The sequence below is a fragment of the Papaver somniferum genome, chromosome 9, assembly GCF_003573695.1.
Source record: "Papaver somniferum cultivar HN1 chromosome 9, ASM357369v1, whole genome shotgun sequence".
Lineage (NCBI taxonomy): Eukaryota > Viridiplantae > Streptophyta > Magnoliopsida > Ranunculales > Papaveraceae > Papaver > Papaver somniferum.
This window is the reverse complement of record NC_039366.1, coordinates 29,574,209-29,591,175: the sequence shown is the minus strand read 5'-3', so window position 1 is coordinate 29,591,175 and position 16,967 is coordinate 29,574,209. Positions and strand designations below refer to the sequence as shown.

Sequence of the window (16,967 nt, the reverse complement as noted above, 5' to 3'; positions counted from 1 at the left end):
GCCCTTGGTTTTGTCACCTTCCAAAAGCATGATCAGAAGTCTAGTGAACCAAGATAAAAGGTTGACCTTTGAGTGTCCTGCATCAAGTGTTTTTGCCCCGATGAAACCGCTCCAGCAGGATGCCCTGAACGAAGATATCCAGACTTTGTAGCTAAATTTTCATATATCAAGATAGGGTAGAGGTTTGGTAGTGATGTTAGAGCATTGCTCGGTCGAACTCGCATGCGTTGTTATCTCAAGCATGTTTGTAAATGTTAGTGATCAAAACTATATGTCTTGATTTCTAGTTTACTTATGACTAAGTCTCGGTCTAGGATAGTTAGGAATAGTTGAGCTCCAGACTCCATGGCGATTATCTTATGAAGACGAAGAACTACTCAAGGAACCATTGGAACTTCATCCGACCAAAAGGTATGTGGAGACTTTAACTCATCTGTCACCCAAAAGTCTATCTACCCTATCTCCTACTCTTGAGACAAAAGTCGTATAAGTATGATAGTTTTCATACATACAAATTCTGCTATTTCGAGCCGAGTTTACTCGCCTATCTTTTTCTCGAAATATGTATAGGTAAGCTTTTGCTTTAACCATTTTCATCTTTACCCGTGACGAAAGTCATGATGCCGTTTCAATCTTGAAAATAGTTTTGATGACGATAGTCGATTCTTTATGTCTAACGACTATTATAACATTGTAGAAGAATGTTTCAATGATTTAAATGTAGAGTTGAGATTACGTAACCAACTATGGATATAAGCATATATAGTGTGTTCGCACATTAGTGTATAAATCCATGTGCCGGAAACCAAGTGCGTGCATATGTGTGCATGCGGTATTAGTGAAGGAAACAGGTTGGGTACGCGTACCCGTACGCGTACTGGCGGAACTTTTCCTCCCGGAAAATTCTGCTGAGTATGGAGTTTACGAACTCATAAAACAGTCACCTTAGGTACGCGTACTGGCGAAACTTTTCTACCCGAAAAGTTCTGCTGAGTTTGGAAACCAAAACCAACTCAAATCCGGTAGCTAAAATACGCATACCCATACGCGTACCCAAGCTGGTTATATTTCTCAAATCGGTAGTTTCATGAACTCAAACAATAAATCAATAAGGAATGTAATCTTTGCAAACCGTGGTTATATTGTTCATGAATTGATTCAAGTGAATCAAACCGATTTTGTTTCAATTGTGTGTATGTATAAAGATCTAAGCAATTGAACAACTCTTGAACTAGTTCTTATGAGACATTTGAACTAGTTATGAGAAAGATGAATACGGTTAATATGAAAGTGCTCATATGGCTAACCATTGGTTAACTATTTGTGAACCAACTAAGTGTACACGTTTAGGTACGGTTACTCAAACCTAAATGAATACATTTCATTTATGTGTGTGACAAGCTATGTTTCGATCTAACGGTTGAAAGATATTAGCTTGGATAAATCAGGTTTTTCATCTAACGGTGAATATTGAATGCTTTGTTACCAAGGTAACTTGGATTGCAAACCCTGATTTGAAAGACTATATAAGGGAGAACTCTAGCAACTGGAAAAACTAATCCCCACACCTCCTGTGTGATACTAGTTGGTTTTCTAGAGTCGATTCTCCTTTAACCGTAGGTTTCTTCTCGAGACCCTGTCGGTTAACGACTTAAAGACTTCATTGGAATTGTGAAGCCAGACGAAACTATTTCTCTTGTAGTTGAGCGATCTGATCTTGCCATTTTCTATCGTACGAGTTCAATTGTAAGATTGGCTTGAGATTATATCTCCGATAGGGCAAGATAAAAAGAAATCGTAAATATCTTCGTCTCATCGTTTGTGATTCCGCAATATCTAGTTTCGCTACCGTACAATTTAGATTATTGTGAGGTGATTGATAATAATAGGTTGTTCTTCGGGAATATAAGTCCGGTTTATCAATTGGTTCCTGTTCACCTTGATTTATCAAAAAACGGAACAAAACTTCTAGGTTTATCTGTGAGAGACAAATTTATCTATTATCATGGACTTTTCTGTGTGATACAGATTTGTTTATTAAAGTCTTCGACTTTGGCTCGTAGCAACTCTTGGTTGTGGGTGAGATCAGCTAAGGGAATCAAGTGTGCAGTATCCTGCTGGGATCAGAGACGTAAGGAGCGCAACTGTACTTTGAATCAGTGTGATATTGATTAGGGTTCAACTACAGTCCAGACCGAAGTTTGTTTGTAGTAGGCTAGTGTCTGTAGCGGCTAATACAGTGTGGTGTTCAATATGGACTAGGTCTCGGGGTTTTTCTGCATTTGCGGTTTCCTCGTTAACAAAATTTCTGGTGTCTGTGTTATTTATGTTCTGCATTATATTTTGTTATTTAATTGAAATATCACAGGTTGTGCGTTTGTATCGATCAATTGTGAAATCCAACCTTTGGTTGTAGATTGGAAATTGATTGATCCTTGGATATTGGTCTTTGGTACCATCCAAGTTTATTATCCTTGTATTTGATAAAGACTCGCAGATTTCTATTTGCTTGAGTATAAATCAAATCAAGAGATAGAGATATTCACTCCTTGATATACTTTTTATTAAGATTGAGTCTGACTGTCTACTTAATTCTATTAAAAGTATATTAGAGTTCGCCCATGCAGATTGCTAATCGAAATATTGGGTGTGGTTGTTAGATCCCCGCTTTTTCAAGTGACATTGGGACTAAAGCCCTACTACCGAACAACTCCTCTCGATTGTTGTTTCGTGCACAATCCTTTGCGGGATTGGATTAGTTTGATAATAAAAATGTCATAAAGCGCGAACCAAAATCCATGATACGAACACCAAAATTTTAGCTCTCTGACCTTTAGGGGATTTCATTAATTCTTTTGCAATATGAATCGTTTCTTTCCCACCACTTGATCGACTCATTTACGGCTTTTTGACCGTCAATACCTTTTGCTTCATATCAATTTTGCTTGTTGAGTTTAGTTCCGAGGGAACTTTGATTGTTGATGATGAACTTCTTGAGAGCGAAGTTCCAAACCTTTTCTTTTAACATCTCTAAAAGGTCATCAATTAAAGTGTTCTTTGAAACAAAATAAGAAAGCTTAAAACACCAGATTAGAGTAATATTTTTGAGTTGAAAAGTGATTTTCACAGACATAGGAATTATTGGTCATGGATCTCATTATATGTTCCTTAGTAACTAAAAGGTTAATAAAATTTTCTATTTGAATCCAGAAGAGAAAACACATGTCGATAATATGAGTGTTAACATAACAGATTTGCCGCATTTGTACGTGTTTTTAAAGAATTTTCCTCAGCTCAAACTCTTATTTAGAAATGAAATTAGGAATGAAGAATTTCATGATGTTACTTAAGGGAGGCAGACATACCCATGGTCAAACCAATCGTATAATCTCAAATCGAGAGAAAATTTATTCAAAGTCACCTTTAACTATAAAAATACCATCTAAAATTTTAACCTTTTACTTCTCTGACAACAAATAAAAAAAACTCTAATTAAATGCCCCTCAAAATGGTGCGCGTACTTGTTACATCTAGCCTCATAACAAGATGTAACTACAAAGTATAACGTAGTTTATTACACGTAGATAAATCAACAAACATTGAAATTTAAACTTACGCTTACATCTTTAAACTTGCCCTTACAAACCAAAAAAAAAAATCTATATACTCATCCCATTTATATGAAAATTTTAGCTCCACCATTATACTTCCATGCGACTTCCATCTGGATTCCCTATTTTTTCTTGAGATTGATTGGTTAATCAGAAAAAATCTCCAAAAATAAATTCTATGTGAAAGTAAGAATGAAACCACACTCTACTGAGCGAGACCCACTTTGCACTTTTCCTATCCTCATGGTAGAATAGGATTTTCCTTGAGATTTATGGGTTCATCGGGATTTATGGGTGTAAATGTTGAAGAATTGTTGATTTTTTTCGTTCTTCTTTGAACGATTTTTTGGGACCATGATTTTTTTGGGGGACCATGATTTTATTAGGGAAACCTCCCTATACTTATAAGGGGTTTCCTAAAGTTAGGTAAATACATATTTACCCTTTACTTTAATTTAAACTAAACTAACCTAATAACTATATAAATCTAATCATATACATCTAATCCAAATGTATCTATTAACCAAAATCAAAAATAAAAACAAAGATAATGAGGGGCATCGAAATTTTTTAGTTTTGAAAAAATAAATTATTCTCTTCTTCTTCTCTTTTTCCTTGATGTTCTGCGTTCGATTGAAAAACACATCAACCGTTTTTAATTCGTTTTTGATTGGGAAAATTGAGTACAAATCATCAAAATATGGTTTAAAGGAAGTTAAAGTGGCATGTTCGATTAGGAATAGTTAAAAAAAAAAAGTTTTCCAACCGAATATTCTGAAACCAAGAACACGAAGAACACTTCGGTTATCACGAATTTATTTTTTCAAAACCGAACTCCGAGTTTGGTTGGTCCGCAAAAAATTGTTTTAACCGAACTCCTCATTGAAAACCAATATATTGTGTTCGGTTGGTTAGGTTAATTGGAAAATTTTGTCCTTTAACCGAACACTTGTATTCAAACAACAAATGCTGAGTTCGGCTGGTTCGCCAAAATAAATAAATTGCTAACCGAACCCTTCTCTGAAAATCAATATGTTGAGTTCGGTTGGTCCGCAAAAAAAAAAATGCTAACCGAACCATTCTCTGAAAATCAATATGTTGAGTTCGGTTGGTTCGCAAAAAAAAAATTGTTAACCAAACCCTTCTCTAAAAATCAATATGTTGAGTTCGGTTGGTTCACAATTTTTTTTTTCTAACCGAACTCTACTGATGCAAACACATATATTGAGTTTGGTTTATTTGAGAATTTTTTCTCCTAACCGTACTTCATCTTATATTGAGTTCAGTTCAGTCGAAAATTAATGTTGGAAACCGAACATTACTCTGTATACTCTTGGATAAAAGTTCGGTTACCTGTTCCAGAACCTGTTAGCCGATCATCAAAACCTCCATTAAAAGCGAGTTCAGCTACATGCGTTTTAGGAAAAAGCAGCCGAAACTACACTTCCAAATTAGTTCGGCTACCTGTTCTTCAGATCTTATAGCCGAACTTGTTTGACTTAACCCAATTCAAGCTATAAAATTTCTTATTTTCAGGAAATTTTGGCCAATTCAAGCAACAAAAAACTATATTTGAAGTATGCCTGGGTGATTTGAAGGTTCAGATTCAAAAAATAAAAAAATAATTGAGTTTTTCCAACTCTTATAATCTCCTTCTTCTTCCCTTTGAATAATTTATTTAAGAAAAAATAATATTGATTTTATCTTACACTAATCACTAATTAACCAAATTTAATTACACTAACTAATCATTACACAAACTTAATTAGAAAGGGTAATTTTCGTATTAAATAAGTATTTGGATAATGGTGTCTTCACTTTACTTCTAAATATCTTACTAAAAATAGAACCATGGTCCCCGAAAAATCTTTCTTCTTTTATGGACATGGGCCACACGATCTATGTTGGATTTGTTGTGTGGGCCTGCTCACGAGAGTTAGGGCCCAATTTTGATGATTTTCTCTTGTTAAGCGCTGCCTCTCCTCTTTACTAGTACAAGTGTCGTCTCTTCTTGTCTGCGGAAACTCCCAGAAAAGCTAAAAAAGAAGAGAAAATACCTCCATTAATGGAGGCAAATAGTGAACCAGTATGCTGCAATAAGAGAAAAGCCGAAGGTGGTAAACGTAAAATCCTACAACTGAAAATTCCGAAGATAGATCCTCTCAGCAATACCTGCTATGTTCAGGTATTTATCCCTTTTTTTTTACCTTATGTGATAGTTTGGAAAAAGGGATTTCTTATCTCTTGATTATGCTTAGTTTTGGGGTTTGATTGAATTAAGTTGTTTTTGGATTATGATGTTTTCTACTACTACAGATATTGGGAAATGGATTGGATACGCAAGATACTTCACCATCGATTTTGTTGTTGTTCGATAAGCAGAGCTTTATTTTTAATGCTGGAGAGGTAAGTGGTTTACAAAATTACTAGCATGATAATTGATTTTGCTCTATTCAGTTTAAAATCTTGTGAATAAGGCATGCAGTTCACGAAACAGTTCCAATTTGACAATATTTTGGTTTGGTAAGGAAGCACACCGTAGGGGTATTTGATCATTGACCTAGATTTCAGTAAGATTACCAAATTGATGAGAAACAAAATTAAATATTGCTCCACAAAAACGTACTGTATATTTTGATTAGATGCAGACTTTTACCATTTCACCTTTCATGGTTAGTTTATCTTAGGTGTGAGATGTTTACAACTTCACCGTTGGTGGTTATTCCCTCTGATTGTGCTCAAAAACGCTTAATTGTTATCATTAGGCGCAAAAACGCTTAAAAATCCGCATTTTTCTGCGCTCTCTATTTGTATTATTGATCAATTTCACTAGCAGTCAGAAAATGCTTCATTTTGAACGAGTTTTGCGTGTTACAGGGGTTGCAACGGTTCTGCATTGAGCACAATTTTAAGTTATCCAAGGTATGGCGTACATTCAGATTATACAAATTTGGTTTAGTTTGGCCTATTGTGAACTGAAAATGAGGCGAAAGGCCCATTTTAACACGATCCCTTGTTTTTAAGGAAATTTGGTTTCATTTTAGTCCAGAGTACCATACGCGTGCATTTGTTTGGTTGTGTACCAGTTTTCTAAAATGTCTAGATTTTGTTCATTAGTGTGATGAATGTTTTTGCTCGTATACTAGTTTTCCTACATTCTTTGTTGCCAAGATTTTTGTTCAAGATTTTTTTTTTCCTTTGTTTGTTAAAGCCTAAAGAATTGTCCAGAAATAGATGTACTTTTTTTTCTCAACTGTGGACATCCTTGATATAGTCCTCCAGCGTAACCGACACATGTGTTATCTGTTTCTTGAACTGGTGAAACATATACTGCTGATATTAATTTAAGCCGTTCCTTGCCAGATTGGTCACATATTCTTTTCTCGTGCCTGCTCAGAAACCACTGGTGGACTAGCGGGTAAGTAGCTTGTTGAACCTCTTTATCTATTTTGTAGGTTTTAAATTTTCTTGGGTTGATTATTAATATATACTGTATCATTTTGGGCGCTCAGACGATTGGCGTGGGCGCTCAGACAATTGGCGCCTTGGCCTGGGCGCCCCTTCTGATAGTGGCTTCTCTTTTTCCGCTGCATGGCACCCAGTGGAAAACAAGACCACTTTGCAGCCGCCTAGTACAACATAGATTATTATTATTATGTATGGAATCTACCTACCTACTCATAAATTGAAAATTTAATCAAATATAAGTGACAACAAATGGATGAATAGTTTATAATTTGTGGTTTGTTTATTACGTGCTCACAGGTCTTTTGTTGACTCTGGCTGGCATAGGGATGAAAGTAAGTAATTAAGACAATATAAAGGGAGGAGATTGTGTAGAATACCAGCTTATTACCTTTTCCACCCAAGAGCAGAGATTTAGTTGCATAACTATATATTGTAACGTGTAGTTTCTTTTCTTTTGCAGGTTAACATATGGGGTCCCTCTGGTCTCAAATGTTTAATAAATGCTGTGAAAACGTTCGTCCCAGACGAGGCAGTGCTTCATACTAATATCATTGGGCCTACTTCGACTTCTAATGCAGCTCCTATTTTTCATAGTGAAATTTTGGAAGAACCCATGGCTTTGACTTCTAATGGAGATCCTATTTTGGATAGTGAACTAACCCATGGCTTTGACTTCTAATGGAGATCCTATTTTGGATAGTGAACTATTATTTAAAGAACCTACAACTATATTTGCTAATAAGGTTGTGAAGATATCGGCTCTTCTTTTAAGACCAAGTTGCTGTCCACCGCCAAATTCTTCATTTCTAAAACCTGTTGCATCACATTCACAAAGTTAGACAGGGCAAAGCTAAAGGCTGGTGATATTTCTGTTATATATTTTGTTGAATTACCCGAAATTATTGGAAAATTTGACCCAAAGAAAGCCATGGCGCTTGGACTAAAACAGGGACCAAAATTTCGTGATCTGCAACTTGGGCAATCAGTTCGTTCAGATTATCAAAATATCACAGTGGGTTGAACTAAAAACACTGGTTATCTTACTTTGGATTTTTATGTGCAGTATGCCATTATATATTTGTTAATAAGGTGCCAATTTTCTTGTTTGTTCAGGTTCATCCAAGTGATGTAATGGGTCCCTCAGTTGCTGGCCCGATTGTGCTCCTTGTGGATTGCCCTACCCTTTCTCATTTGCAACAATTGGTATCTCTACAGTCTGTCAGAAGTTACTTCGACGGTGTTAAGATTGTGAGTTGTGTTATTCACTTGAGTCCATCAGCTGTCACACTGACCGCCGAGTACCAAACTTGGATGAGAAGATTCGGCGGAGCCCAGCACATCATGGCTGGGCATGAAAAGTAAGATTTGCTCTTTCTTGAGATATAATAAGGTTAAGAGGCTTGTATTGACCTTTAACTGCAAAATTCCCAAAAAAACAATTGCAGAAAAAACATGGAGATCCCAATTCTGACAACAACAGCAAAAATGGCAGCTCGACTTAATTATCTTTGTCCCAACTTCTTTCCATCATGTGGATTTTTGGCTCGTCCGAATTTTCACAATGGTGAACAAGATAGCATCGCATCAAACATGGTAAGTTAACTACGGTCTCCTTCTTTTGCAATGGAATACTATCTTCTGTTCTTTCTCCCTGCATTCTTTTCAACTTTTCAGTTTTTTAACGTCACAAACCATAATGGCTTTTGTTTTAAAGGTAGTCACTATCCTAAAATTCCTAGCTTTCCTAAGATGCAATACGATGCTTTCAGAGTTCTTCTCTATTTCTTTTTTGAGGCACGGTCTATGTACTGGTTCTTTTTGTGTCGCTCTTTATAATAATTTTTTTTTGCTTGGGGAAGTAGTTCTCGATTTTGATGGATTGTATCTTAGAGTGTTAGTAATTACTAATTGGTAGTTATATTTACATGTTACTAGAAAATTAGTAGTTTATTTTTTTGTTGTATTCAGGTTTCTGTCTCAAGTCCATCTAAATATATTGCTGCTGAAAATCATCTCAAGGTATCTATTATACAGTTTTCAGTAAGTTAACTATTTATGTGGCTACACTCCTGGTAGATAAGTCCTTAATATCACCCTAAATTCTGAATATCCCCTTAATGTGCATTTCAGTTCCATTTGCGTCCCTGCTCATTGTTGGGGTTGGATAATTCTACAATACCGAAGTTGTTGAGCCATGCAGAGGTCATTGATGATCTTCTCTTAGAAATTCCTGAGATAGCAGATGCTGCGATTGAAGTTAGCAATTTTTGGAATAAGTCTGAATCTAATCTCCCTAGTTGTTTGGAAAATGTAACCAGAGAAGAGATGGAGATTGTGTTTCTAGGAACAGGATCATCCCAGCCTTCAAAACATAGGAATGTTAGTTCAATCTTCATTAATCTTTTCGCCAAAGGAAGTCTACTCTTAGATTGTGGTGAGGGAACTCTAGGACAACTGAGAAGAAGGTATTGGTATTTTACCTAAGTTTTTCCTACACTGTATTATTCTTTTATCTTTCTACATGTGATTGATGATTGCTCTTATCCATCCAAAAGTGTGGGTTTAGTATTGTGACTCTACATGTAGGTGATGTTCTGGGGGCTAGATCCCGCTGATTAGGTTATCCTTTCTGTATATCATATTCTAACATCATCCAAAGCCATCAATAATTGTGTACTTTGGGATCCATTAAAGCAACATTTTGCAACACTTTGATGGGGTTAGGAGTGTTTACTTACGGAAGTTCTTGTGTGGTACATCATTCTCGTACTTTTAACACCATCTTCATGTGGGCACAAAAAATGCTTCTCTTCTAATTTGTCAAACAAGTATGCTAGTTAATCACGAGTTCTTATATTTGTGTCCCCATTTTATTATGGATATTCATTGTGAACTGATTATGAACAGGTTTGGTGTGATTGGTGCTAATGATGCTATAAGAGGCTTGAAATGTATTTGGATTTCCCATATGCATGCAGATCATCACACTGGTCTGGCAAGTATTCTCGCCCTCCGATGCCAATTATTAAAAGGTTCAAGTCAGGAAAAGATATTTGTTATTGCACCAAAACAACTGAAGAAATTCTTAGATGCACACCAATGTGCCGAGGATCTAAATGTGCAGTTCCTTTATTGTGGACAAACGACGGATGTTGGGTGGCAGGGTTTTGAGAATTACCGTATGGGACCAGGAAGTCTTGGCGAATTAACCGAGGATTTTCAAGTTCAGCAGAAGTTGAAAAAGATGTTAGGTGAAGTTGGTTTGGAAGCTCTTATTAGTGTTCCTGTTATTCATGGTGGAGATCCATTTGGTCTTGTTTTGAAGGCTGTAGAGAGACATAATACTGATGGTAAAACTATACCTGGCTGGAAACTTGTTTACTCAGGTGATACTAGACCTTGCCAAGAACTGACGGATGCGTCTAAGGAAGCGACTGTTCTTATACATGAGGTAACATGTCATGTAATGGATAAATCTTTACTGTTGTCAAGTACAGCCTTCCATTTAGCAGTTTTTTACTACAATGCCTTGAAATTCACAACCATTGGATGCATAGTTCTGGTTTTGCTAATTTCGGTTATGTTTCTGTCGGTCTGTCAGTTTTGAATAAAATCGTACAACAAAGTTACAGTTTTAAGCTTATTTTCACTCAACGCATGTGTTCCCAGTTTCTGAGGTTTTAAACCTTTTTATATTGTTGTTGAAATTAGGATAACAGTACATGATATTCTGAAAAAAATTGTGGCCTTAAGATGAAAAAGTGCTGCAATTGATCCCTTAACTTCATTATTGCAGGCAACTTTTGAGGAGAATATGGTCGAAAAGGCTAAAGAAAAGAATCACAGTACAACGAAGCAAGCTATTGAAGTTGGAGGTGGTGAATATCCTCGGGATGGTGCATATCGGGTCATCCTCACACATTTTAGTCAGAGGTATCCAAAGATTCCAGTTTTTGATGAGGAACATGCGCATAAAACATGGATCGCTTTCGACTTGATGAGTGTTAACATAGCAGATTTGCATGTGCTTCCAAAAATCCTTCCCCAGCTCAAACTCTTATTTAAAAATGAAGTGGACTTTGAAGAACTTCATGATGTTTAAAATCTCCAACTTTTTATTTTCTTTGAAAGAAAAATAAAATAAAAATCTAGTTGAATGCCCCTTAAAAGTGTGTGCATACTTGTTATCTAGCCTCGTAACAAGGGGTGTAACTAGGGTGTAAGTATAAAATAGTTTTGTTCACATGCGGATAAATTGACATTGAATGTCAGTTGGCATTGAATGTGAGATAAATATCCTTGTACCTGTCACTCATTGTTACTCTTTATGAATCACTGTTGTTGTCAAAATCACTGTTCCACATACAACCAGCAGTTGTAGAAGTCAAAAATATATAAGTTAGTAGCAATCAATCAAAAGAGGCTAAAAAGATCCCATTCACATATCCACTCATCCTGACAGAAAGTTAAAGAAAAAGAAAGTAAGAAAAAGAACACACTTTTTTCAGCTAACCCCATTTAGTCTTCATTTCTCAATCAATAATACACTAATTAACATTTAGATATACCCCCACTGATTCTCTCTCCCTCTCTAGATTTTTCCTCTCTTTAAGAATCTTTACCAAATTCTGTCTGAAACTGGGGCTGAAGAACTGAAAATGAAAATGGAAAAGCTTTACTTGTTGATTATGATATCAATTCTTTGCATTCAGACTAGTAATGCTCAAATGTCAGGTAATTTTGACTTCTCTTATCTTTTTGATTGACCATCTCATGTTTTCTTAGTTTTTATTGGTTTTTCTGCAATTCTGAGGAAGTAAATTTGATACTGAAACAATCTTTTTATTGGGTTATTTGGGTTATAATATTCTGCTTTGATGACTGTATTGAGAATTGGATACTTATTGCATATTCAAAAGTTAATTTTTTGAAAGTATATGGAACTGTACAGGTTTTGTGAGCTTGAATTGTGGTGGTAAAGAGAATTTCACTGACAGTATAGGGCTTGAATGGAAATCTGATAATCGGTTTTCGTTTGGTGAACGGGCAACGATTTCAGTTCCGAATGAGACGCGGAGACAATACATGTCAGTGCGATACTTCCCGGATAATGCAAGAAAGTATTGTTATACGCTTGATGTGAACCCAAGAACTCGGTATCTTATAAGAACAACTTTCTTATATGGGAATTTTGATAATAGTAATGTGTACCCAAAGTTTGATATTTCACTTGGGGCGACTCATTGGTCGACGATTGTCATTTCAGATGTTGATACTATAGAGGTTAGAGAGTTGATTGTTTTGGCTAGTTCACCTTCAATTAGTGTGTGTTTGTCTAATGCTACAACTGGGCAACCATTTATCTCTACTATTGAGCTTCGGCCATTTAATGGTTCAATTTATTTAACTGAACGTGAAACTGAGTTCTTTCTTGCCGTATCTGCAAGAATAAACTTTGGGGCATTGAGTCCAGATCCAATCAGGTATGCTTCAAATTATATGGTCAACTACGTCGTTATTTTAGCTTGATTTTCTAAGTTCTCAAGTGCTTGTGGGTGCTTGTATGTTTTATTTATGCAATGCTATCGGGTACGTAACCAAAGAATTTTAGCAAAGAATGAGCTTAAACTGTTTTCCCTTGAGAAACACTCTTCAATGTTAAAGACTGTTTTTTGTACATAAGAAAGAGCCAATTTTCTTGTTATTTCAGGTATCCGGATGACCCTTTTGATAGATTATGGATGTCAGACTCTCTGCAGAAAGCAAATTACCTTGTTGATGTGGCTCCCGGAACTAAGAAAGTATCCACCAATATGCCTATCACTGTTGATAGAGCTGAAAGGCCCCCTGAGAAAGTGATGCAGACGGCTGTAGTCGGTACAAATGGGTCGTTAACTTACCGGTTGAACCTGGATGGTTTCCCAGGTTTTGGATGGGCAGTCTCTTACTTTGCTGAAATCGAAGATTTGAGTCCAAATGATACCAGGAAGTTTCACTTTAAAGTCCCAGGCATGCCTGATCTCAGCAAACCCACGGTTGACATCCAAGAAAATGCCAAAGGAATGTATGCGTTGTATGAACCAGGATTTACAAACTTATCATTCCCTTTTGTTTTCAATTTTGAATTTGCAAGAACTTCTGATTCGACCAGGGGACCCCTCTTAAATGCTATAGAGATAAACAGATACTTGGAAATAAACTCTGGTTCTGTAGACGGTAATGTTATCAACTCCTTGTTTGTTTACTATCTGAAAGATTGAAAAATCTTGAAGTACTTGCATTTCTAACATTAAGCTTTTATGACCTCTAGAAACGGTTATGGCTAGTTTAGTTTCACGGCACTCGTTAGCTGATTGGGCAAGAGAAGGTGGTGACCCATGCTTGCCTGTTCCATGGTCATGGCTGCGATGCAACTCTGACCCACAACCAAAAATTATCTCAATGTACTGAAATATTTTTCTCTGCTCTTCTTTTCCAGTAGCTTAATTTTTGTAATCTAGTATATGTAGCTTGATCCCTTATTCATATCCTAGCTAGAGGTACATAATGAAGATCTTTATAGTAACTATTCTTGTCCTCCTATTTTGTGCAGTACTTTGTCTAAGAAATATTTGACAGGGAGCATACCGATGGAGTTCACGAAGTTGGAGGGATTAGTTGAGCTGTAAGACACAATGTGTGGTTAGGTTGCGTCATGTTGTTTATGGTTGCCTTCATCATCAAGTTGTTAATGTAACACACTGTGGTGCAGGTGGCTTGATGGAAACTCGTTTACCGGTCCAATACCTGATTTTACTGCAAGTAAAGATTTAAAGATCATGTAAAGCCGATGCTTTAGTATGTTCATCGTTCTATTTATCAAAATAGAATTAGATCAGAACGTTTGACATTTTGTTTAATGTTTACTGTAGCCATCTGGAGAACAACCTCTTGACTGGGGAGATGCCTTCATCTTTGACGAACCTACAAAAATTGAAGGAATTGTAAGTTCTCGGTTAAACTAAGTTTGTATGAATCACATAAATATTGTTTATACGCTGTATAGCCATGACATAACATAGGTAGGGTCTACGGAGCAAATATAAAAATATCCCTTTCCTATGTCTCTTTGTTATTTGCACTTGCCATAATTGAAAAATATTTTAAGCTCTGAGATTTTTAGTTACCTCTTAATTCTGATGGTTGCAGGTACCTGCAGGACAATATGTTGTCTGGAACTATTCCTTCAGGCCTTCTCCTAAACCCAAAATTGCTTTTTAAGTACATTTCTCATTTATCCTGTATGTATTAACTTTTTCGCGTGGCAGATAATTATCTAGTGGAAGTTTTAGGATGCATTACGAAGGATTTTGTTAAGCTGGCTTCAGACCTTCACTATGCCTTTTGTAGCCTTGCATCAACCTTTTATAGTATTTGCTTATTTTTCTTCGCAAGATGTTCAGTAATATAATCCCTATAGTTGCTCCAATTTCCTACATGCACAGTGGTAGTATGTTATTATTGACCTTAGTTCTGTGGAGAGATCTAAAATAGAGCATATTTGAGCTAGCATTAGTCTAAACAGTAGGGTCATAAGTTTTTAGTGGACTGTTTTGCTATCAATGGTTCTTATAGATTTTCTAATTTTACCAATGCATAGCTACACTGGAAACCCCGATCTTGACAGAGAAGGAAATAAAGGGCACCGCTTGAGCATTATTGTTGGTGCATCAGTTGGGGCTGCTGTTCTGTTTTTAGCTGCTGTGATCCTTTTCTTACTCTGTAGGGAAAGGAAAAGGCAAAGCCAGACAGGTCTAAAATTAAACACTCCTGAAATTTGTGAATTCTTAGAAAGCATATATTTCTGAACCTAGAAATTCATGTATCTCTAACTGTTCAGATGATGTTTCGAGTCGCATGACAACTCGGCGGCTAGTTTCTTCCCTAAGTGACACATCCATAGATGCTGCATACTGCTTTGCTTATGCTGATATAGAAACAGCAACCAAGAGATTCGAGAAGAAAGTTGGTTCTGGGGGATTTGGAATGGTGTACTATGGAAAGATGAAAGATGGAACCGAAGTTGCAGTCAAAGTTTTAACAAGTAATTCTTTCCAAGGAAAGAAAGAATTTACCAATGAGGTAAGTTCTTTGTCTACTTCATTTGTTTTCTTGAGTCTCGGATGTTTCGAATTAATCTGTTTATCAGCCTGTGTTGTGAAATGGTCTTGAAGTATTTTCAACTGATGATGCATTTGATTCAGGTAACTTTGCTTTCAAGAATACATCACAGAAACTTGGTACAGTTCCTTGGCTACTGTCAAGAAGAAGGGAAATGTATCCTTGTTTACGAATTCATGCACAATGGAACTCTAAAGGAACATCTTTATGGTGAGTCTTACCGTTCTACCGGCACTGCATATCCACTTAATATCTTAATCTTACATGTTTTTTAACTCTAAAGGACCTTTAACACGGGAGAAAAGTGTCGTCAGCTGGATGAAGCGGCTCGAGATTGCTGAAGATGCTGCTAAAGGTTAACAAAACTTGACTGTATTCATTTTTGGCAGCTCGATAAAATTTTGCTCATAGCACCGAGAACTCTATTTGACTCTTAATTTTGAAAATTGTTTCAGGTATCGAGTACCTTCATACAGGCTGTGTTCCAACCATCATACACAGAGATCTGAAAAGCAGCAACATCCTTCTTGACAAAAATATGAAAGCAAAAATATCAGATTTCGGTCTTTCAAAGTTTGCAATAGATGGATCAACCCATGTCTCGAGCATAGTTCGGGGGACCATTGGGTATTTAGATCCTGAGTAAGATTTTAACTAATTACTCCCATTTTGTTCGCAGTTAACCACACTAGACGGAGAGACAAAACCTCGTCTCTGTCTCTTGATTACTCTCTTGTCTGTCTTAACATGATTTTCTTTGCCGTGTGACACAGGTATTACATTTCTCAACAATTAACAGATAAGAGCGACGTATATAGTTTTGGTGTCATTCTTCTTGAGCTGATTTCAGGTCAAGAGGCCATATCTAACAAAAATTTCGGTGCTAATTGCCATAACATTATCCAATGGGTGAGCCTACTTTTCAACTAGTTGTGGCCAAGAGTGGTTTTGGTTTACTTCCAACACTGCATAATTGCTAGAGAATGCTTCATTGTGTTTTTATGGTGATTACAGGCAAGGACACAAATTGAAAGTGGGAACATACAAGGAATAATCGACCCATCACTGCAAAATGAATATAACATACAATCAATCTGGAAGATCGCCGAAAAAGCATTAATGTGTGTCCAAGCCCACGGAAGTATGAGACCATCTATATCAGAAGTTCTCAAGGAGATTCAAGATGCAATTTTAATTGAGAAGGAAGCAAATTTAGCCAACGGAGGAGGTAATTCCGACGACATGTCAAAGATTTCTTCAAACTCTTCTTTTAATTTAGGATTAATGGAGCTTGGCACTGTTGACCAATATCATTCATTTGAAGAGTCCGTTTTCCGACCAGCTGCCAGATAAATTTGGATTAAATTTTCGAAATTCGAGTTATACCAGTAACAGAGTAATTTGTATACACCCTTTGTTATCTGTGTGCGTAGTTGCATTAAGAAATCTTGTACAGAATGCGGCAATTATTGTATGGGAAAAATAGAAAAATGCCACATTATGTAGACCGTATTTTCTAATACGCATTGCTATCGGCTCAAGTAAAATTGTAAAAATGCGAAACTTGCATTCCACTGAAAGTCTGACACTTCGGTGTTCTAAATCATCCGGGCAACTCATACCGTGACCAGTGGGGGAGCCAAAAAAATTTATGAAGGGGGCCTAAAAAACATTCTATATAAATACAGGAGGCTAAATACTAAATATAGGATAAAAAGGAGGAAGTTT

At 36.4% G+C, this 16,967-nt stretch overlaps 2 protein-coding genes across 2 annotated transcripts; both read left to right on the top strand.

Moving 5' to 3' along the window:
- The first annotated feature begins 5,621 nt into the window (after positions 1–5,621).
- On the top strand, positions 5,622–11,375 carry LOC113307557 (tRNAse Z TRZ4, mitochondrial-like). The gene is made up of 14 exons (XM_026555994.1): positions 5,622–5,796; positions 5,928–6,017; positions 6,489–6,533; positions 6,975–7,029; positions 7,377–7,411; positions 7,540–7,672; positions 7,797–7,862; positions 7,919–8,091; positions 8,193–8,437; positions 8,525–8,672; positions 9,048–9,098; positions 9,210–9,544; positions 9,987–10,530; positions 10,876–11,375. Exons 1-14 carry the CDS (start codon positions 5,677–5,679, stop codon positions 11,179–11,181), a joined length of 2,346 nt encoding a protein of 781 aa, XP_026411779.1. The 5' UTR covers positions 5,622–5,676; the 3' UTR covers positions 11,182–11,375.
- Positions 11,376–11,521: 146 nt separating this feature from the next.
- On the top strand, positions 11,522–16,761 carry LOC113307553 (probable LRR receptor-like serine/threonine-protein kinase At1g67720). The gene is made up of 15 exons (XM_026555987.1): positions 11,522–11,813; positions 12,031–12,562; positions 12,790–13,295; positions 13,390–13,522; positions 13,672–13,743; positions 13,831–13,899; positions 13,991–14,062; positions 14,268–14,339; positions 14,719–14,870; positions 14,959–15,200; positions 15,323–15,449; positions 15,523–15,594; positions 15,695–15,881; positions 16,013–16,148; positions 16,254–16,761. Exons 1-15 carry the CDS (start codon positions 11,738–11,740, stop codon positions 16,590–16,592), a joined length of 2,787 nt encoding a protein of 928 aa, XP_026411772.1. The 5' UTR covers positions 11,522–11,737; the 3' UTR covers positions 16,593–16,761.
- Positions 16,762–16,967: the final 206 nt, after the last annotated feature.